General features: G+C 54.8%; 1 protein-coding gene across 3 annotated transcripts in view; it reads right to left on the minus strand.

Annotated features, from left to right (window-relative positions):
• The window catches only part of GRM4 (glutamate metabotropic receptor 4), a 103,873-nt gene that overhangs the window by 44,286 nt on the left and 36,410 nt on the right, over nucleotides 1–23,177 (minus strand). For all 3 annotated transcript variants that reach the window (XM_031434909.2, XM_031434907.2, XM_031434906.2), the window contains exon 3: nucleotides 9,339–9,555. In XM_031434909.2, coding sequence (XP_031290769.1) covers nucleotides 9,339–9,555 — 217 coding nt within the window. The remainder of the gene's footprint in view (nucleotides 1–9,338; nucleotides 9,556–23,177) is intronic.

Genomic DNA, 23,177 nt, shown 5'->3' on the forward strand with positions numbered 1-23,177 from the left:
TGTCAGCCTGCTCCTCTCAGGAATGCCACCCCCTTCTCACTCTCAGAAGGAAAGCATCATCAAGAACCAAATTCAGTCACTCACTCCCCTACCCAGAGCACCGTTTGGCATCTCTGGGACAGCCCCACCCATTCTTCAAGGCTCTCCTCTCATCACCCCCTCCTCAAGGAAGCTCCCCTTCCCTCAATTCCTGCCCTGGCCTCCCCTTCCATACAACAACAATTTAGCCAGATGCAGAGAATTTGGAGACAACACTTCCAAACCTCTCATCTCAGCTATATAATTGCATTCAGACCTTCCTCATCCCAGGAAGGATTCATGGCAGTGCCCAGAAATAAATACATTTGACTAAAGGAGAAAATGATAACAAAACTGAGGGGAAGGGGCCAGCACTTTATAGATAAGACTCTGATCAGCATACAGGCATACAGGGACTACCCAAGAACTGGCCATTTGTTTGTTGGGGACCTACACCAACCAGAGCTTCCCCAGAGTCTGGCCCTGGGGTGGGCACCGCTATCCGTGGTGCTGAAGCCAGGAGTGCCTAGGCAATGCCGCTGCCCTCTGCCAAAACACAACTTGGGAGCAAGTCCTGTGGGCTTCAAAATACATCCCAAATCTGTCCCTTCTCATCACCCCCACTCCCTGGTCCCAGTCATCATCCCTTCTTGCCTAAATGACAGCAATAGCCTCCTCACTGGCCTTTCTGCCTTAGGCCCACAGTCTCTTCCCCACACAACAGCCAGAGAGATCCTCATAAATCCGAGTCCATTCATGCCCCTCCTCTGTTCACAACCCTCCCATGGCTCCCATCTCTTTCAAAGCAAAAGCCAAAATCTTCACAGTGGCCCAGAAGGCTTCCTGGGATCTGCCCCTCCTCTTCTACTTCTCTCCCCCTCACTCACTCTGCTCCTGCCTCTTGGCTATTCCCCAAATGCCAGGCAGGCTCCCACCTCAGGGCCTTTGTACCTGCCTTTCTTCTGCCTGGGGCACTCTTCCCACAGATCTCTACATGGCTCACTCCCTCTGCCTGAATGCCACCTCTCCAGAAAAGCCTTCCTTGACCACATGTATGAAGTAGTCTCCACTCTCTGCCCCTCTCTGCCCATTTATGCTGCTTTATTCTTCATAGCAATACCTATCAGCTGAAATTATATTATATGAAAATGTATTTACTTGCTTACTATAAGCTGCTTCTATCCCTCTCCCCAAAGATGAGTCCACAAGGCCAGGGATCTTCATCTGTTTAGTCCACAGCTCTGGTTCGATGCCTGGCACACAGCAGATGCAGGGCCCAGACTGTGCTAGTGCTTTACATATATTAACTCATTTAATGCTCATGGGAACCTAAAAGAGAAGTGTTATTAATATTCCCATTTCATGAGGTAGAAACTGAGCCACAGAGACCCTAAGTGACTGCTCAAGGTAGCACAGCTCATGGTGGCCGAGCCAGTATCTGGGCTTTTAACCCTCCACTCTACTGCATCACCCAGGGGAGCACAGGATTCAGAAGGCCAAAGCCACAAAGGGGCTGCAATCAGCAAAGGGAAACTTTTCTAAACTCTGAAGAAATCTACAAACATGTTCCACAAAGGAGGCCGGTGAAAGAAAATGTTGCTTCCTGTCCAAAAGGGAAAGGATGCAAACTCAGAGCAAAAAGAGCTCAGCATCTAACATTGTCTTTCTCCTGTCAGCCCCATCAAGCTTAGAGGCAAATGCAGAGAGGAACGTGATAGGTTGGGGCAAACACCTCAGAGATGAGTCAGAGAGAGAGAACAGTGGCCCAATGACACCCAACCCACGGGACTCACAAAATCACAAGGTGCCAGCACCACAGCAAAGAGCAGAGGGGCAGAGAAATCAGAGTGAACAGGCGAAGTCCCTGGGGCGGGCCAGGCAGCTCAGGGCTCATCTTCACAGCAGGACAGAGACTGACCTGGCAATCATCAAGCAGTCACACTGATGCCAGCACCTTGCCAATTTCCAAGCGCCGTCCATCCAGGAGACCTAGCTGGCACGTGGTGGGCCTCATGGCTCAGCAGGGGACATCTATGCTGGATCTACTTAATTTCCACCCACAGTACAGGGGCAAGCTGCAGACCAGGGGAGCAGAAGATGCAACTGGTCTCAAGTTCAGGACAGCCTGGTTGATAAGCTAGAATGGTGGGGACTGGCTTCAGGGCAGGGCCCACTTCCCTCCCGCATCCTTGGAAAATGTATGGTCAGTGGACAGGGCATGCTGGGACCTGGCTGCAGGTTCCTGGACTGTGAGGTCCAGAGATCCCCCCTCCCTGAGAAGATGCTACAAGCCATCCCACTCTCACATACACCAAGCAAAGCCAGTGACAGGACCCTTCCCTGCTTCTGCATGCTGCCCACCCAACAGCTACTCTCAACCACCTTTCATCTGCCGGGGGTGAGAAGGTCGCATGCTTCAGGCTCTGTCCTCATGCAGTTGGCCCCAATCATCCCTGAACCAAAAGGCCCAGCCTGAAATGCTCCTATCAGATGCCCACTTCTTTAGGCCTTGAGGAATGTTTTGTTCTCCAGCACTCCTCTGAGAAGCATCCTAAATAAGTTGTCAGTGAATGTCTGAGGGTGTTTTCAGAATGGGCCAGAGCTATGGTGAATGAACCATGATTAGCCTTTGCTTACAAGGATGCCCAGAGTCAGAGGCCTCGGACTGGGAGGACACAGCCTGCCAGATGTCAGAGCTGGATCTTAAGAGATGAGCTGATGCACCCATACCAGCCACAGGTGGAAGATGGAGGCCCCAGAAGGTCAGTGATGTGCCCAAGGGTGCAGGGCTGGTCATCTGTTCATTCTATGGGCATCTATTGAGGCCCCACTGTGTGCAAGGGAGGGTTGGGGGGCACAGAGACAAGGAGGGAAGAGGAAGAGAGAAAGTTTAACAGGCACCAGGGCAGGTATGATTGGGGCTTCCCAGGAGGCCAGCCCTGGGGAAGATCACATGCCCCCCTGGTAAGCAACACTGCAGAGAGGAGGGCTCTTGGCCCTGAACCATAAGAGGCAGAGAAGATCTGCCAGGACCCTAAGTAACTTGGGCATGGCAATTGGGCAAGATCTTAAGTGCCAAAAGATGTTTTAATGCAGGACTGGACTGAAAGAAACTGCTCAGCTCCATCTCACATTTGTCCCCACTCCATGGCCGCTAGGACCAGGCCAGGCCCCTCACTGGGGTCCCATCTGCCTGCTTGCTCCTTCCTCCAGGCTCCTGCTCATGCTGTTCCCCACCTGGCAGGCCCTTTCCTACCTCTCCATTTGTCCAAGTACTCCTCCTCCAAGCCCTGCTGGACTGCCCGCCTTGCTGGGATGGGGCCCCCTGCAGCCTGGACTGTATCTCTTCACTTCAACGGATGTGTCATCACAAGCCTTCGTTCACTTATTCAGGCAAACTCTGAGCACCTCCGGCACAAGGGCAGGGTGCTAGGTCTGGCGGTGCACTGCTCTTCCCATGCCCGCTGGGAACTGGCAGGGCCCACGGCCTGTCTCCTCTCCTCACTCGGCAGCTGGGTACCCAGTGGATGTGAAACAAATCCATGAAGCCCAGGCCAGCTGGGAGACTCAAGCGGGGTCCGGAAGGCTAAGCCTCCTCCCGTTCCTGCCCTCTGGAGCAGGCAGCACCTCAGATCCCAAACCCAGTGCTGTGGTGAGAAAGGATTTCTGTCCTCAGTGAGTCAAGAGAGAGTTGGGGACAGCCAGGAGCTCAGGATGGGTGGGCAGCATCCCAGGGCAACCTGATGCCTGTGCTCTGTCAGCCTCAGCTTGCCCTTCTGTAGACTGGGAGTGCAACCCCTCATGCCCATGAGGGAAGAAGGGCTAAAGAAGTGAGTAGTTGGCTGGATTTCATGATCAACCACCCATTCCACAAACATTTACGGAGCAACTACTATGTGCTAAGGACTGAGCTGCAAGCTGGGGAGGCACCAAAGGAGAAAATGGGCAAAAAGTCTCTGTCCTCATGGGCCATAAACAAAAGTGTACTTGTCAAGCGCGACAAAGAAAAACATAGCAGGGAAGAGGGAATGCAGAGTAGTGAGCTGGGGAAGGGGTTGTTATAGACACGGTGGTCAGAGAGGCCTCTCTGAAGAGGGGCACCTGGGAAGGCACCTGAACGCCCTGAGGATATAGCTGCATGGATATCCAGGGACAGAGCTTTCTAGGAAGCAGGCAAGGCCAGTGCAAATGCCCTGAGGTGGGCTTGTGCCTGGAGTGTTAGTAAAGTGAGGAAGCTGACATGACTACAGCAGAGAGACTGAGGGGAATAGAAGGAAATGAGGTCGTGGAGGTGAAAAGAAGCAGCAGACAAGGGAGTGGGCACTCTGTGTCCCCCCTTAGGGGTTTCTGGATCCTGGCCTGGGGAAAACCTCTCCTCTCTAGTCTCCCCAAAAGATGAGCAGTGCCAGCCCCTCCAGGTGGCACAGCTCTTTCCAACTGGCCCAGCTCTTCTCCCTCCCCTTAGAGCCTCTGGTTATAGCCAGAGAAGCTGAGTCAAGAAATGTCGCACAGCCAGAGGGATGAGGTGCCCCAGCCTCTGGCCTCCAGCTGCCAGCTCTGCCAGTCTGCTGCATGGACGGGGGCCATCTAAATGCAAGTCTGACGCTCAGCCCTGGGAGCTGGAGCTGGAGGTCAGACCAGCAACAGCCTGACTCATCAGCGTCTCTGGAATATCAATGGGGGACGCAGGGACACAGCAGGGAGATGAGGCTTTAGAATTTTCCACTGTGCGAGGGACAGGATGTCCTCCAAGGAGCAGGCCTGAGCCCCCTACACCCCTTCCTGCTACACCCAGAGAGGCCATCTTATTCCACCCTAGAAGCACAGGACTGGATGTGACTGAGGTGCTGGAATCACTCACTGGAGGGGACCAGAACCAGACCCCCAAGGTGACCCCATGGAGAGGCCCCTGCCAAGAGCTGACCTGTGTCCTTCCTGCCACATGTGCCAGAGATGGGGAAGCTGTGCTGGATTCAAATTCCACTACTGCTACTTTCCAGCTGTGTGGCCTCAGGGGAGTTACTTAACCTCTCTGAGTCTCAGTATTGCCATTAGTATAACGGAGCTATCTTGAAAGATAAGTAAATTAACATATATGAAGCACATAAAACTGGGTCTGATCTACAGGAAGGCTCCATAAATGGTACCTACCAATATCATCCATTCTCCCATACCCACATAGGAGCCCTGGGCTCTGACACCTGACACTTCCCTGTGACCTTAGGCAGGCCCCTTGACTTCCCTGAGCCTTGGCTGTCCTCATCTGTGAAATGGAGAACCAGTACAAGTAAACTGAGGCTCACACAGGGTCCCATGGATATGGAAAGACTGTGAGGGTATAAAAGTTTATACTCCAGACCCCAACCCCTGAGAGCACCCAGGACAGTGGCGAGAGGCACTGAAGGCAGGGCCCCATCTGTGCCACCCCCTCTAGCCTGTCCCTCCCTCCAGGGTGACTCACTCACATCATCTCTGGAGCCCAGGCGGGGCCTGCTCCACATACCTAATCCCAGCCCTGGTGGTGCCCCTCGCCTTTCCCTCCAGCAGCCTATACCTAGCAGGGAGGAGGGAGTCCTGCAGCCAGAAGGCTGTGCACACCCCATAGATCGGGAGATGCACCCGATACCTCACATAAGCACACACGTGCACACGACCTGCCACACTCCTACTGGGGCAGGCCCACCAGGCACACGTCTGGAAAATTACATAGTGCCCCTCTCCCCACCACACACACACACACATACGTCCTGTCTTGGCTGCCTCTGGGGCTCACCTCACTGCTCTCTCACCATCAGATCAGCTGTCCTGTAAGAACCAGGCTGGCCTGGGCTCCTGTGGTTTTGTTCCTAGTCCTGCCCCTGGATGCGTTCCCCTCAGGCCTTCCAGCACTCTCCAAGTGTCCCCAGCAGTGGCTGACACCGGCCAGTCCAGGCAGCCAGACCCCTAATAATAACCCTCCCACGTGTATCCCAAGAACCCACCTCCACGGGCCAGGAGCACGTTTTGTTCTGATAACACCCAGTTTTATCCCCGTTTCACAGAGGACAAAACCAAAACCAAGAGAGGCTGAGTGACTTTCCCAGGATCATGCAGCCAACAAGCGGCTGAGGTGGAGCCCAGGTCTGTCTGCCAGGCCTGTCCCTTATCCTTGCGCTGCTGTCCCGGTGATGTGAGCTGGGGGAGACAGAGAGTGTGGGGTAGAAGGGCCTGGGTCTGACTGCCTCGCTCCAAGTCCTGCCCTCACACCTTGCTGTGTGAGCCTGAGCAAGCCACTCTACCCCTCTGAGCCTCAGTTTCCCCATCTATAAAAGGCGGACAAAACAACAGGCCACAAGGTTGTCACCAGGATTCATGATATGCAGTGAGGGTCTTGGCATGGGGCAGAGTTCACAGGATGGCTCAAGACATAATCCACATGACTGAGTGACCAGGGTGGGAGGGCATGGTGCTGATGGGGACTGGGAAATGTGACGCCAGGACTTTCCTTAAGCTCCCCACCCAGAGGATAGAGCTGGGTTCCAATCCCAGATCCTCCATGTTCTGGCTGTGTGGCCTTGGGGAAGTGACCTATCCTCTCTGGCCTCAGTTTCCTTATCTAGAAAAATGGGCATAATTATGCTCCCTGCAGGACCCAGAGTCCAGCACACAAGAGGCACCCAGGCCTTGCTGGCCGAGCTCTCACCAGGGCTCTGACGTGCATCCTTAGCCTGGTGAGTGTGCCCTCCCCTCCGCCCTGCTCCCTGGCACTCCTCTGAGCAACTCACAGATGATTTATACTTCAGAGGACAAATCAATACAATATACAGCCAAAGACGTCTTTAATCTTTCGCAGGGATTAGGCTACAAGGTACAGCGGCCCCTTTCTACTGGCCGCTCGATTCTGATTTCAATTTGGGCAGCTAGAGCGCAGCTTTCTCCTTTTCTTTTCACTCCCCTAAAGATGGTTATCCAAATCATATTTCATTCAGTGGGCAAGGTGGGGAGACCCAGCTGCCCAGTCAGGGCCCTGGGGCTGCACACCCTGTGAGGAGGGCTATGGATGTGGGAGGTCCGGCCGGGTGGGAGGCCAGGCCCTCAGCGATGGGATGGAGCGCAGGGGGCAGGGGCACCATGAGGGGATACCTGTGCCAGGGCAGGCATGCCCTGAGCTGGAGGCCCAGGAAGAAAAGCTAGTTCTCTTATTTTTCTAGGAGTCCTTTTAAAAAGCTTGAGTGGACTTTATATTTTCCGACTACTCAATGCCCAATTAGATGCTTGCACAAAATTTAAACAATAGTCTTAGCTTCAGCTGAAATGCAATGCCCAGACCTCACCCCAATTCCATGCCTCTCTCTCAGTCCTTCCAGGCTGTGTGCGTGTGTGCGCGCGCGCATGTGTGTGTGTGCGTGTGTGTGTGTGTGTGTGTGTGGCTGTCATACCCCCATCCCTTGCACAGGGCTGGTCCCTGTGTGTCTCAGTTAATGCAGTGGGAAATGGGCAGAAGACAGAGTGACAAAATACAAAGCAGTTAAGACCTCTAGTCCTGGAGCCAGACTGCCTGGGTTCAAGTCCCTTCTCTACCTCTAACTTTCTGTGTGACCTGGTGCCAGTTATTATGTGGTCTCTCAGTATCTCGCTTCCTTCCCTGTAAAACAGGGGCACCTACTTCCTAGCATAGGGTAGATTACCCCAGACTACAGGTGTAAACAGGGGATCAGCATGTGCTGGGCACATAGGGAGGCTATGTGAGTACTGGGAGTGCTTCTCAAGTCCCTACAGAGGGACTGAACACTAAGATTCTGGACCACTGTCCCTGCCCCTATAGCACCTTTGTTGCCAAATCCTACAGAGGTTGCACCTGAAACAGGAGGGCAGTGGGCTTGCTTGCAGAAGGACCCAAGCCATCAAGGAGGAGAGGAAACTGCAAAGCAGGATGGGTGGAGCCCAAAGAGGTGCCCAAGTCCAAGCAAAGGAAGAAAGGACATGCTAGAAGCCAGAGGGAGGGGTTGGGGTACCAGGGGTCTGACACTACCCAGCTGTCTGTCCATCCCCTGCTTCCTTCTTCAGGGGCTCAGCTGCTGGAGTGGGGAATGGCCTGGAGTCACAGCCATCAGTCAGCGCTGCCCCACTTCCACCACCCTGCTGCCCTCTCCACCAGGTTACAAGCACCAGGGCTGCTTCGGCTGTACAATTAAAGGGGCTTATCTGAGATTTATAGCAGGATTATGCCTGCAGGGTGTTACCAACGCCGGCCTCTGGACACTCTGTGGTCCTTAGGAAAAGCAATTAGAGTCCCAGGGTTATACAGGTATAAATATACAGACGCCATCCCCCAAGGTCAAGGGTATCACAGTGAGCTATTTAAAGACAGGGCCTTGGGAGAGGCCAGGAGGGGAGGCAGAGGGGCCCTCTCTGCAAGGAGGTAGGTCTGCCAGAAAAGGGAAGGGCTTCCACACCCCACACACGACAGGAGCCATCCCTCTGCCTTGCAGCTCTGAATCGGCCATTCCTCCTGGCTGGGCTCACCCAACCCAGGTGAAGCCCCCATCCCAGGCCTGTCTGCAGCCCTCGACGTCCACCACAATGGTCCCATGCGGCCTGTCTTCTCTCGGCACGGCCATCTGAACTGTCCCACTCAGAGGCCCAGGTTTGGCCTGCAATGGTGTTAATCCTTGTGTTAGCTTCTTACTACTTAAAAGATACTTAAAAGATTTATCACTAGAGTGCCTAAGGATGGTGGAGGAATGCAGGGAGCTTCGTAGGGGAAAGGTGGCATGCGCTAAGTGTGGCAGACCCGAGGAGAGCAAGTCATCTTCCCACACTTCCCCAAACCCCACCCATGGAGCACCCACTCCACTGAAGCCAGCACAGCCCCACCCACCGCCTGCCCCTCACCCCCGCCAGAGTGCTCAATTTTAAAGACTTTGAATTCCCAGTCCCTCAGACAAATCCTGGCTCCAAGAACCTGCTGGTTGGTCCCCTGGCTCCTGGGTCCCTGAGACCCCCTTGAACAAGGCCACTTCCATCCCCACCTCCTTCCCCTCCTCTCTGCCTGGGAACAGTGGCTGTTCCACCAGCTCCCATGACAGGAATACTGACAGTCCCTCCATCTGCCTGGCCACATCTGCAAAAGTCATTCACATCTACCCCTACCCCCAGGAGTCACCCAGCCGCCTGGAGGCCACAGGCTCAGAGGAGAGACTAAGGCCTATGAGGGGATGGCCCGGGCAGGACAGCCCACAGAAGGACCCGGAGAGTGGCTCTCGGGTGGTGCTCAGCCAGTGTGCCATGACATCCCCCATCCCCAAGCGCATGACCCTGCAGGCGGGCACCTGACTCACCGTCCTCTCGGGACTTCTGGATGAAGGCTTCCACACCGCTCTCACCGTAGCTGCCCTCCGAGGCCAGCGTGGACACGTAGTTCCACTTGAGGGCACGGACGATGTCCACCATGGCCTGGGCCTGGTATGTGTCCGAGGGCACCACGCGGGAGAAGAAGTCGTACCGGCTGTTGTCACTCAGGTCGGGGGCTGTGGAGGCGTAGCTGATCTGGGGGATCTGGGGGCGAGAGGGGCTGCTGATGGGGGCAGCTGGCACCCCACCCTGCCCAACCAGCACCAGCCCCTACACACCAACCTTCCTCCTGTCCCAGAACCTGGGTACCATCCCAGCCCTTCCCACAGGCACCACCTCCTCCCATCCTGGAGGAGACTCCTTGACCTGGGCTGAATAGGTCCCAGCCCCACTTGACAGAGAAGGAAACTGAGGCCCAGAGAGAGTGGCCAAATGGTAGTTAGCCCTGATCCTGGATTCAGCCCAGGGTCCCAACACCCTACACTCAGCTCTCTGCTGATCCTGACCCTTCCCACGCCTCTCCTCACTTCCAACAGGAATGCGGCTGGAATCAGGGTGAGAAGTAAGTGGCAAGTAGGCATCAAGTCCTCCTCCTCCAGAAAGTCTCCCAGCCTGCCTCATCTGGGTTTTGTGGCTGGTGGTCCCTCAATAACACACACATATACACCACAGAATCATAAGGGATAACACACTTTTGCACACACATATATACACACACCCCGGGAGCCTCTGGATGCCTCAATATATATAAAGAGCTGGAAGACCCTAGCCGGGGGAAAATCCCCAGGTGAGTGAGACGGTTGGCCCAGGGATGAGGGCTTATCTGATCCACCCCCTGCCAGAACTTTAGTCCCCATGGCAACTGAGGGTGGGAAAATATTCCAGGAGCAAGCGGATTGGGGGAGCTCCTGTATGTGTGTTTGCCCACCTGGCCTATGCCTAGGATATGCCTATCCCCAGGGACACTGGGGGCCTACCTTCCAGTGGGGACACCCATTAGGAAAAGGGCCTGGTCCAGCTTAGCCCCATGATTTCCCCTAAGGTGGGCCCTCAAGGCCCAAGTCCCTGGTACCCACAGAAATGAGGATGGGAATGGGGGAAACAGGTGACTGGCTTCCTAGATTTTCTGACTAAGGGTTAACTCCCAAGCCCTCTCATTGTCATTCTTGTGGTCTTTATAAAATGGTACATACTATGCTATTCACTATGTCACTATTGGGAAACAAGCTACGTGTCCGTCAGAAGGGGACTGGAGAAAGAAGCTACAGCCACACAAGGAATACCAGGCAGCTGCAAAAAAGAACAAGGCAGCCTTCCACGCCCTGCTCCGGATGGCTCTCTGAATACAGGGTAAAAATAATAGCAACAAAGAAGGAAGCTGAAGGGTAGAAACAGCATCAACAAAGAAGCAAGGTGCAGCTCCCTGTGCCAACAGCGCCCGGCTTACTGTACAAGGGGCAGCTGGCTCTGAAACAAATCAGGGGCAAAGTCCCTCCAGGGAGCGAACCACGTGGCAGGAGGCAGGGTTGAGTGGGACCTTCCACCTTATACCCTCTGTACGTTTTCCATGTAGAACCACGCAAATACAGCACCTGTTTAGAAAGCAAACCCCACTGTAATGTTCACGTCCCTTTGTCTGCCTGAGTCAGCAGTGTCTGAACACCAGCCCAGCCCTCTCTCCCTGGAGAGCACTTAGCATGAAAGCAGCAACCCTTAAAATGTGGACTCTGGTTGGATATTTGATGAGCAATTTTAAAAGTATCGTTATTTTTAAGGTCTGATGATGGTATTACAGTTGCAGTTGGTTGGCTGGTTGGTTTTTAAGAGTCCCTGTCTCAGAGCAGGGCTTCCCAGGCTCGGCACTCTGAGCACGTGGCGTGGGAGTGAGGTGTGATTCTTTGTCGGGGGGCTGTTCTGCGCGCTGTAAGACCTCTAGCAGCATCCCTGCCCCACACCTACGAGATGCCAGTAGCGCACCCCTCCCCCAGTCATGACAATCAAAAATGTCTCTAGATGTTGCCAAGTGTCCCTTGGGGGGCAAAGCTACGAATTGAACTAGTTAGGGACAAAGTGATATGATGAGGCCTGGGATTTCCTGGGAACATGCAGAAGTAATAACACACTGGCCAAGAGCTGACACCTGTTGAGTGGTGTGGCCGTGAGGGCTCACTGCCCTATTCGGTGTACTTTTGTACATGTCTGAAATGGCCACATTTTTTAAATTTTGATGATAAAACAGAACAAAATAAACAGCGCCCCTGCGTCATCCCTCCGAACAGAAGCACCCTGAATCTGGAGCTGGAGCAGGCGGTGGAGACTGCGGGACCAGGACACACCCAACTCAATCTTCCTTCACAGCAGGTCCCCAGGAGAAGCTAGCGTGTTTGTTTGCTAGCTCACCTCTGCTGGTAGTAATCACACACCTGGAAACCTACTCTCCTCCTAATTAGAAGCAGTTCGTCTCCCACTTCTGATGTTTTCTCCCAGCACAGGCCCAAGGGCCCAGAGTCAAATGTGTCAGCTCAGAGGAGAGGTGGGAAGTCCAGACAGGTTCAGGGCGGGCAGCAGAAAGGGCCAGAGCCACTCACACAAGGTGACTTCTCACCCCTCAGTCCTCCTCCCAAGCCACCTCCCCCGTCTCCTCCCGTTCGGGCACTCAGCCTGGGCAGGGACAGCAGGCGGACAGGTGGATGTCCGGATGCCAGGACTCAGAGCCTCCCCCAGTGAGCCCAGTCCCTGTCAGCAGTCTTCAGACCCAGGCCCCACCCCTGCCCCCTGAAGACCCCCATTTCTGTAAAGGGTAGGAGAGCAAGCATGGGGTTCCTGCAGGGTGTGTGTCAGGCTGCAGAAGTACCCTGGGCCCTGATTTCAGGAGCCCAAGATGAGCCCTTGTTCTGCCCCCAACAATTCCTGAGACCCTGGAACAGAGACTCTGTCCTGAAATGATGGGGTGGAGGAGTGATAGAGTCCAGGGGCTAAGCCAGCATCCTCTTATATGTCCCCTCTGCCAACTCCTCCCACCTCGCCCCCTGCAGTCTCCCTCCTCAGCTCCAGGCCCTCCCAAGGTTCCTAGGAAGATGAGTTCTAGCAGAGATTTGGGAACTAAACTGCTCAGGTTCAAATCCCAGGTCTGCCGCCCATTGGCTGGGAAACCTGGGGCAGGTTACTTCACCTCTCTGGGCCTCAGTTTCCTCAGCTGCAAAATGGGAATAATTGCAATCCCTTTCTCATAAGGTTGTGAGAGTCACATGTGGGAATTCACAAGACATGCTCAGGGCAGTGCCTGGCAGGCAGTAAACCCTCACCGGTCAGCTCCGATGTGAGTTATTATCCCTCCCTCTGCACTTCCTCCTGGCAGCTCCCTCCTCTTGGCCATCTGACTTTTTTTACCTCCTAGGACTGTCCCCTCCCACCCTCACCTCTCTGTAGTCACACAGTTTCTACTGTGCTTAGTGGGGACACCTCTTGGTGCTGGCAGGCCCTCCAAGCTCTAATCCCTCCTGTCCCCACCCCAGGCTGGAGTGGAAGGGGCAGAGGTGGGGACCGCCCTGGGGACCCCACAGGCAAGGGGGACTGTGACAGCCTGGCCCAAGCAGGGCTGTTCCTGTAGCTCTCATGGTCTCCGCAGCCCAGCTGAGCAGGAGGAGAGGCGCTGGATTAACATTCCCCTTACAGAACATACCTCTCCTTTCACATCAGCACGAGAGTGGGAGGCCGCCATGCCACCCCGCTGCCAGCTCCTCCATCTCCCTGCCTGCCTCCCTCCTACCGCCACCTAAAACTTTGAGAACCTACTGTGTGCCAGGCACTGTTCTAGGTGCTGGGGATGCCATATCTTCCTGTCGCCTGCTTCATGGGGCAAGAGTCAGCAAGAAGCCAGATTCCAGCAGCACCTGACCAACCACAGCTGTCCTAGTCTAGGTCCATCTGTCCGCGGGCTTCTCTTTCCTCTCTGCCTGCCTTCCTCTGCCCACAAAGCCCACGACCTCATCTCCCCACATCCAAATCTTCCTCGTGCATCAAGGACCAGCTCAAAAGTCACCTCCTCCAGGTAGACCCCCAGGAGCCCTCATTTTCCAGAGAGCCTGCTCAGACCTCCCACAGCACCAAGTCAGTCTGCTCCAGTACCAGGCATGTCCTCCTGGATGTTTGGACGCTTGGGCTACTTATCAATTCAAAACGTATCTGAGGCACTCCATTGTGCTGGGCAAGGTCACTGGGAAGACACCAAGAGGAACTGGACACATCTCACCCTCAAACCCAAGTCAACACTCACTGCATCCTCGGGGATGCCCTGGAGAGGAGGCAGGTGAGATGCCCATGAGTGGCACACAGTATGTCTGCAGCTGGCACCCAGTAGAGCCTCACACGTCCCAAAGTACAAAAGGGGTGAGTGACTGAAGGGGGAGGGAGTTCATGAATAAACTCTCTCTCTCCCTCTCGCTGGCTTCTGGAGTGACAAGGAGGTCCACGACACGTGGGAAAGACAAAAGCTGCTTCCGGGCTTGAGCAACAATGAAGATAAATGTCAAGTGTGTGATGCACATGTGCGGGTATGTGACGTGCGCGTCTGTGAGCACGTTCCGGAACATACACCCTGAGCCCAAGAGTGCACAGCACACCCATTGATTTCTTCCTCTTACCAACAGTCACTGAGCGCCAACAGCCTGCCAGGCACAGTTCTGAGAGCAGGGACACTGCCCCGGGGGGCTCCCAATCTAGCCAGGGATAGGCGATGCAGAGCTGACAAATGGGGACAGAGGACTAGGAGGAAAAAGAAAGGGAGGTTTAGGGGACTACTGGGGAGAGGGGCCGGGGGTAAACCCTCTGACAGGATGACATTTGAGTCAAGATCCCAAGGAGGTGAAGGAGGGAGCCATGTAGGTATTTGAAGGAGATCTTTTCCGGCAGATGAAACAGCCCGTGCCAAGGCCTGCACACATATGTACATGTGTGCATGTGTGTAAGCCTGTATGTGCATGTGTGTGCAAGCCTGTATGTGCATGTGTGTGCATGCACACACATGTGTTAGAACCTACATCTGTCCTGGAGCTGTCTCAAGCCTGGCCAGCAGCCCCACACACCCACCCAGGCCTGGCTGGGGTGCAGTTGGTGCCCCAGGGTGCCAACAGCTCAGGCTCTGGGACACTGGCTCCCAAACCAGCAGAATCTGAGGACGCCCCTGAGAGTGGCCAGTCCCTGTTCCACACCATCCAGAGGAGGGTTGTAGGGTGAGCGACCTGCCTGGCATCTCAGGGCCCACCAAGGGCACAGTCCCAGCACCTCTGAAGGCTCAGGCTTTGTTCAAAGCCGTCGGAGGTAAAACCTCCACCTGCCCTCCACAAGGCCGGGTTACCCGACTCAAGCAGCTGGATGCCCAGGGCCATCACCACGGACACCTGGGGTCACCTGACAGAAGCCCCAACCCTCTTCCTGTCAGCATTAGTGTTTAAGGCACCTCTCCCTCACTCCTCTTTCTTAATGCTTGGCCAGGCACTCTCTGGAGCCAATCTGCCCAGGGCTTTACAACCCAGCTTTGCCATCCAGCTGTGTGACCTTAGGCAAGCAAGCAGCCTCTCTGGGCCTCAGTTTCCAGCCCTATAAAGCAGTCACAGTAACAACACAGGACTGCCAAAGTGCTTAAAACAGTGTCTGGCACATGGGGGCCCGCAGCAAATGCTAGATATTATTATTAGAGAGGGAGGCAAGACTGGGACCATTGTGCCCATTGTTCAGATGAGGAAACTGAGGCTCAGAGAGTTGAAAGTGCCCTCTGAGCATCAGAGCCAGAAGATAGCAGAAATAAGGCGTAGACCCAGCTGCTCTGCCTCCCTGCTCCCATCCCCCAGTCCTGGCCTCGGGCCCTGCCCACCCTCCCAGCTGACTCTGCATTTTCTATTCCATCCACAAGCCAGGCCAGGCAGCTACAGAATGAGGCTGGGATCCTATAGCCCCCTCTGGCCAGCAGCCCAGCCTAGGCCAGGGCCCAGACCGACCTCAGGACCCCCACCCTCTTGGCTGCAGCCCCTCTCACTTGGGGAGCAGGGGACCCTGTATGCGGCCAGTCAGACCATGGGGTTGGCTGCCTGCTTCCCTGCCCCTCTGATCTTGGCTGCATGAAGCCTTGACTGCCTGGCTCTTGGAATCAGCTGTTTTCTTCACAGATAAAAGGCAGCCTGGCTTTCAGGTACATGAAAGCTACTCAGGCAGAAATATGCGGTTCAGAGAGGAGAGAAGGCCAGCCTCCACAGGCTCAGAGGCACCATCCCTGACCCCACAGTGCTCACGGCCTGAGCCATGCACCTCTCCCAAGGCCTTTGCTGCAGAAGGGGCAGAGGTTCTACCCGGGGGGTCTGCTCCCCGCAGCCTCAGAGGGGTGGGCAGGACAGTGCCTCACTGAGAGCCGGGCACACACCTTCATGAAACACCAACCACCTCCTCTCAGCCAGGCACTGAGGCCACAGATTTAAATAACCCACCTTCAGAGAACCAGCCTGGTGAGGGGGGAGGTGCCACAAAGGAGGTCCTCACAGGGAAATGCCTCCAGGCTGAAGTGCCGGGTTTGGGGCAACAGGGATTCACTGGGGGCCTCGCAGGGGAGCTGCTGGGGGTCTGACTATGGGCCCTGAGGAGAGTAGAGGCTGGCGGCAGGCGGGGGGTCAAAGGGGTAGACAAATTGAAGATGAGAAATGGGATGGTGCAAAGAGGGGAGTCAGGGAGTTCAAGGTGGCTGGGAAGGACAGTCACATGAGATATTGGGGTACAGCAGAGGGGGTGCGGCAAGTGGGACCCAGCACTGATGGCTTTCTGCCCTCAGCCCTGACAGGCCTGCCTCAGAGACAGCCTTCAGGGCTCAAGAGCAGAGAAGCAGACTTCCAAAGCCTGGAAATAGAGGGATGCCCTGGGAAAGTGCTGGGCTGGCATCTGGATGGTCTTTGGGAGAACAGGGATAGGCTCCAGATTGGAGTACAACCTGCCACCTTCCCTGGGCCTCATCCCAGGCCACACGCTGGGGCCTTCCCCCTCAACAACCGCCTTCCCTCACACCTGCTGGGCCATTTGGGGGCCCCCGGCCATTTCCCCACAGACCCTGCGGGAATTCAGGCCAGGATGGCCTGGGCAGCTCACTTCAAGATGCCCTCATTAATCAGATCCCACTACCCTGCAGACGCAGACCAGCTACCAACCCTGTACCCCAAGCATCAGGTCACTCTGGGGCCTGGCCATGTGCCCCTGCCTGGCTCTTGGCCAACCAACCTGTGCCCAGTGCAATCGATCAGTCTGCTTGGCCCACCCTGGGTGACCCCTGACTCAGCCTTCTCCCGCACTTGCCGCCTGGGGCACTCAACCTCCCAGCTCTGCTCCATCCCCAGGCCGGGAAACTGGCCACCCTGGCCTTCTTCTGCCCAGTCACACGGGCCCCTCATGCCAGCAGTGTTTCTTCTCCTTGACTGACATTCCAGTGGGAGGGAAAATTGATAAATGAACCCCCACATGATTAACATGGGTTGCTGGACCTTAGAGACATTTCCATCTCTGTCTTCCTGGCAGCTGGCAAAATTCAACAACTTGCCCCTCAAGCTCAGCTGGGGCCACGTGACATGCTCTGGCCAATGAGCTGGGAGCAGAAAATGCTACCATTTCAGGGCCAGAGTATTTCATTGTGGTTGTGAGACCCTACAGGGTACACATTCCCTCTGCTACCATGACCAGCAATGTTCCAGGCCTGCCTCGGTCCCTGAGGAGGTGGAGCAAAGCACTAGGCCAACATATATGGACACGTAACAGAGCAAGTATTCAGTTTATGTATTTTAAGCCACAGAGATGCAGGGGCTATTTGTTCTTGCAGCGTCTCCTCATCAATGCTGACAAATACAGGTGGCACAGCCTCTAGCTGCAGGACAGCCAGCAATGAGTCTTGTTTATCTCCACCTCAAGAGTCTAGATGTGTCAAGTTCACACCCATCACAGTCTGGGCGTGGACTGAATTGAATTAAATTCACTCACTCACACACAATCATCATCATCATCATGAGAACTAGCATTTATTCAGTGCTTACTATGTGCCAAGAACTGTCCAAAATGGTTTTATATGACTAGCATCTTGAACCTTACAATAACCATACGAAGTAGGCTGTCTTATTCTCCCCATTTTCCAGAAACTGAGGTGCAGAGAGGTTAAGTTACTTGCCCAAGGTGACACAGCTAGTGGCTGAGCTATAATTTGAAGCTAGAGGGACCAGCTCCAGAGCCCATGCTAACTACCATGTAAAAAAACTCAGCCTCCCCCTTTCACAAGTGGTTCTACACACACACACACACACACACACACACACACACACACATACACACACACACACACGCAGAATCTGAGGGAGGTGGTAGCCTCCAGAGACAAGGAGGGCCGCTGCCCACATCGCCCGTGGCAACAGCAGGGAGTCAGTCCTACTTCCTCTCCATGCTCAGCCACTACCTCCACTCCTGGCTGTCACTATGGGCTGAAGTGGCCCATCTGCCTCCAACACAAAGGATCAGGCAGGGGTGGGGGCCTGGGGCCCCAGAGGGTTGTGTAAATGGCTCTGCTTTGAGCAACAGCTAATTTCTAAACATAATTATTAATTTCATGCTTATCGTATGCAAACCTCTGTCTCCCAGACAAGATGAAATTGATTTAATTAGAAATTCCATCATCAAGTCTTTTGGATCCAAGCTTTTAATTAGGATCACCAACCCCACCCAAGGCTGCCAGAGAGTGGGCTCGTAGCCCCTGACTTCTCTCCCTGAGGCCCCAGGCACAGCCAGGAGGGGTAGGCACCTCCACCGCCACCAGTGCCCCAGTTGGTGGCCAGGTCAGGGTTGCTCACCAGGATTCTTACCCATCTCCCACCCCCACAGCATGGCCCCACAGTCACAATGGGCCTCTTTTTCCTCCTGGCGTCATCATGGGGAAATAGCTCGGGAGGAATTCATGTCATCTTGCAGCCAGAAGGACTGAAATCTTTAAGGTGGGCAGAAGGCAGGAGATAACAGGCCTCTCCTCTTCCTGCAAAACTCACACACAAGCCTTCTTTGGGGAGCCCTTGCTGGGTACAAATAAAAGGCCCTTTACAGCTCAGATTAGGGCCATCTGTCACATTTATCATCTTGGCATTTTCACAAAGCATTTTCAACACATTACCTCTGACCTCATCTCCAGCTAACATCTTAGCCTCCCATCTTGGCCTCGCTCACGTGGCTCCAGCCACACCAGCCTCCTTGCTATCCCTTGGACATGCCAGGCATGCTCAGCCTCAGGGCCTTTGCACCAACTGTTCCACTGCCTGAATGTTCTTCCCCTAGGTATGCATGTGGCTGGTTCCCTGGCATCCTTCCCTTCAAGACCATTCAAACATCACCTTCTCAGACTACCCTATTTAATACCAATCCTACCTCTCTCCCCAACACCCCTTCTATATTTACTTACTTATTTCATTTATTATTCCCCTCCAAAACATCAGCTCCATGAATCCAGGAACCTTTTTAATTTCCCACTGTGTCCTCAGACATCTGTCACAGCACTTGGCACAGGGTAGGTACTCAATGAACAAAGGGGACGCTTCGTCCCCTCCACACAGCCAGCCTGAGGGCAAGCTCCGCAGTACCGTAAGCACTTCAGTGGTTGAGGAAACCAAGGTTCAGAGCCTCGGGGCCTTGCCCAGGTCACGGAGCTGCTCAGGGGCCAAGATCTGATCCTCATGTGGTCTGATGCTTCACCGGGCAAGCATATGACGTTGCTCAGAGCCAAGTGGGCCACTCCACCACAGCGCCCTGCTCCCAGAAGATGCTCTCAGGTCTCTCTCCTCCCACCTAGGGGCCCAGTAGGACCCTCCCTCTGGCTCCTGCTCCTCCTGGGGCCTGCTGCGCTCTGTCCCCTGATTTCACAGTGACATCCCAGAAGGCAATCATTGGGGGGTCATCCCACACCGGCCTCTGTCTCCTTCCCTGGGGCCCGCCCAGCCTCTTATCAGGAAAGCAAGCGGACACTTAGATTAATTTCCAGGCCTGCTCTGAATTATGTTTTCCAGGAGAGAACCAGACAGATGCAGGCAACAGGGTTTTGAACAAATATTTCCCCGGAAAACGCTTTATTCAGTCCCTTGTCTCACCCTTTTAAACATTATATGTTTTCTTAGGAGCCCAGGAAAAAGGGGGTGGGCGATAAGGCACGGAGGTTGGAGAAGAATAGAGGGCGCGGAGCGGAGAGTCTCACAGGGCTGACAAAGGAGCGGGTTCTGATGCAGGCTTGGAGGAATTACCGCAGATAAGAGCACCCAGGAGAGCAGGCAGGGGAGCGGGCAGCGCGAGGGCGAGAGCAAACAAGATCCTCAAATCAGCACTTGTCCTATTTCATAAGCGAAATGTAGATCAATAAATTACACTCACTTTTGCAGGTTTTACATGCTGACTCCGTAACCTTGTCAAGAGTGATACGTGGGGGGAGGCCGGGGGACAGAGGAGCCCAGAGGCTGGGGAGGAAGGGCCAGAGCCCAGGGGAGCCCCGTGGGGCCACAGCGCCTGTGCCTCCTACACCAAGAAGGGCCCAAAGCCCAGGTTTCCAGAGGTAAGAAGCCGGCCGCCACACCCTCTGCCCACTACCTCACTGTGTGACTGTAGGCAAGTCACTGTCCCTGTGAGCCTCGATCTCCTCGTCTGTCAAGTGGGCACAGGGCTGAGAATCTGGCCTTTGTCAACCTCACTGTGAGGCTCACATGGAGAAGGGACATTAAAGCCTGGAAAGAGAAGCAAACATCCAAGATGCCAGGAGTCATTATTATGCCTCTTACATGTACCAGGTGCGGCAGCTACTAACACAGACTCTCCTGTTCATTCTCACCAGGCCCTGAGAGGGGAAGCCTTAGCCCTGATTTACATGAGAGGCTGTGGCTTGGAGCTGAGGCACAGGTCTGGGGTCACCCAGCGCCGGGGCCAGAAGTCACACCCAGGCCCACCCGATGGCAAAGCTGGGCTTTCTCTGTGAGCCAGCGAGCTGGGCAGCCCTGGGCACCAGGCCATGCCCAGGTGTCCAAGGGGCAGGGGCTCAGGACCAGCCCAGGGTGCTGCAGTACCCCAGGGGGGCAAGCTGAGGGTGCAGCTGAGTAGGGACTGAGCACACGAAGCGGGCGAGGCAGGAGCCAGGCGGCAGCAGGCTGCGCAGGTGTCAGCAGTAATCGGAACAGGCCCAGGAGCTCTCGTTTAAGGAGCGCCTACTCCATGCCAAGCACTCCGCAGGGATTCTCTCACTTCATCTTCACACAATAACCCCATGAAGTGAATGCTATTATTACCTTCATTTTTCAGATGAGAAAACTGAGGCCTCAGAAAACATGGAAACAAAATCACACAGCAAGTGGCAAAGCAGGATTGAAACCCAGGTCTGTCTGGTTCCAGACAGACTGGGCACTATCACCCCTGTGTCCTGCCTGGCACACTCCATTCTCATTGCCAGCCTCCTGCCCTCTGCCCACACCACCCTTGCCCCTGGGGAGCAGTCAGGACGGGGAGCCAAGAGTCCTTGCTCCAGGCCCTTCCTCATCACATCTCTTAAACACAGCACTTTCCATCTCTGAGCCTCAGTTTCCACATCCATTCAATGGGAGTTGAATGACCTCTGGACTTGTAAGGTGAGGACAGAGGGTGGGGCCTCCATAATGTGGGAGAGACATCCAAAAGCCTCTTCTACAGAAACTGTTGATCCACCTCCGAGCTGCGGCAGTCAGGGGCAGGGCCAGGAAAACCTCAGTGACTAGGGTGCCCAAGGCATCTGTCATTACGCTGTCCAGCAGGCCAGTGATGGGGGCATGGCCAGGCTGAACAAGATTAACCACAGCGTCCGCCCAGCGTTCTCCCAAGCCAAGTTAATGTGCTGCACTGCATGGAATATACGGCTCTGTATTAATATACATAATATAATGGGATGTATTAACACTATTGAACACATGAGCCGATAAAAGTCACATCACTATCACTCTGGAGAATTTATATCACAGCCCAGCCACAGCCTGGCTGGCAGGGAGGAGGCCCCACTGGAGCTCAGAGGCTTCTGCTGAGGAGATGAGGCCTGAGTTCTGAGCTGGGCAGGGGAGCCCAAACCAGATGAGAAGGAAGGTACAGCCAAGCAGGCAAGGGTGACCCCCTCCAAGGGCCAGAGTGCCAGGCTGTGCTGGGGGGCTCTTGGTCCCAAGCCCTTGAGCCAGTCCTCACCACACTTGACCCCACAGCGGCATCTGACCACACTGTCCCTCCACAGAGCTGCCTGGCTCCCTGCTCCCCTAGTGCCCTCCTTCCTCTCAGGCAGCCCCTGCTCAGCCTCCTTGGCTGGTCCTGAGTTGGGGCAACCCCAGGGCTCAGTCCTCCAACCCCTCACTCCCAGGCCACCTACACAGCCTGATAATGCACCCTAAACTCCAGGCTCCCACCCACTGCCTGTGCCCCTTAGCCATCTAATGGGACCCTCAGATCCTCTTGAAGTCCTTCCCAGCCAGGTAACTACTGCTCAGCCCAAAGCATCAGATGTGTTTTTGACTCCTTTTCTCTCATGCCCCAAACCTGATTTATCAGCAAATATTGTTGACTCTACCTTGAAAACAGATCCAGAATCCAACCACGGCTCACCTCCTCTACCACTACCACCTGGGCCACGGCTCCAGTATCCCTGGTCTGGACAATTATAGCAGCCTCCTCGCTTCCCCCACACCCCACACTCACTACCATCCCCACACACAGACACTGCTCATTCCCCACCTGGCAGCCAGAGGGGTGCATTTAAAACCTGAGTTAGATCTTGTCCCTCCTCTCTTCAAGAGGCTCCCACCTCAGCCAGAGTGAAAGCCAACATCTTTCAATGGCTCACTAGGCCCTTCACAATCGGCCCCCTTAGCCTCCTGGCCTCACCACCCTCTACTCCGCCCCCTACTCCTTGCTCGTTCTGCTCCAGCCACCCCCGCCTTGTGCTGTTTCTCCCCACACACCAGACAGGAGCCCACCTCAGGATCTCTGCACTGGCTGTTTCCATTTATCACCGCTGATGGTACTATACATTTCATTCATGTGTCCTCTTCCTGTCTGCCTCCCCAGTGTCAGTCCCTCAGGGACAGAGGGGTTTTGTCTGCCTTATTCACTGCCATTAGCCCCTAGACTTAGGACAGTGTCTGGCACAAAAGCCCTCATTTTGCAGGCTCTGCAAATAAATATGAGTGATCAATGAATGGATGGACAAACCAGAGCAACTGTTTCCTTTTAGCTGATTTTCATAATGGGTTCCTCTACAAGATTCTGTTGGGGAAATATATCTGCTTAAGAAACAGTATGAAATGCTGGCCTGGTCCAGATGAGGAAACTGAGGAACGGACAGGCCAAGTGACAGCAATTTAGCCAAGACCACAAGGCAGACTAGCAGCTAGCCACTTACAGAACTCATCTATCCCCTGACCACCCTATTGACCCAGCACTGCCTCCATGGGGCCCTGGGGCAGAGCCAGCTCCAGAGAACCCAGCCTGCAGGGGGCACCGCCACCCTACAAGAGCTTTACTGATTCCTGGCTGCCCCCACTGCTGTCCTCAGGCACTGCCTGCCCCTTGCACTGACCCATCTGTCATCAGCACCCTCAGAAAGGGACCCACATGTGGGTGTACTCAAGGGTTCCCTCTTAAGGGACATTTGCTGTAGAAGCCCCATCTTCACCTGCAAAATGAGGCTTTCTGGCCCCTGGCAAGAGGGGAGGTGATATGGGCTTCCCACCCCGTCATTTATTCATTGAAAGTATATTTACTGAGCACTCAGTATGTGC

Source organism: Camelus dromedarius, chromosome 19 (assembly GCF_036321535.1).
Source record: "Camelus dromedarius isolate mCamDro1 chromosome 19, mCamDro1.pat, whole genome shotgun sequence".
NCBI lineage: Eukaryota > Metazoa > Chordata > Mammalia > Artiodactyla > Camelidae > Camelus > Camelus dromedarius.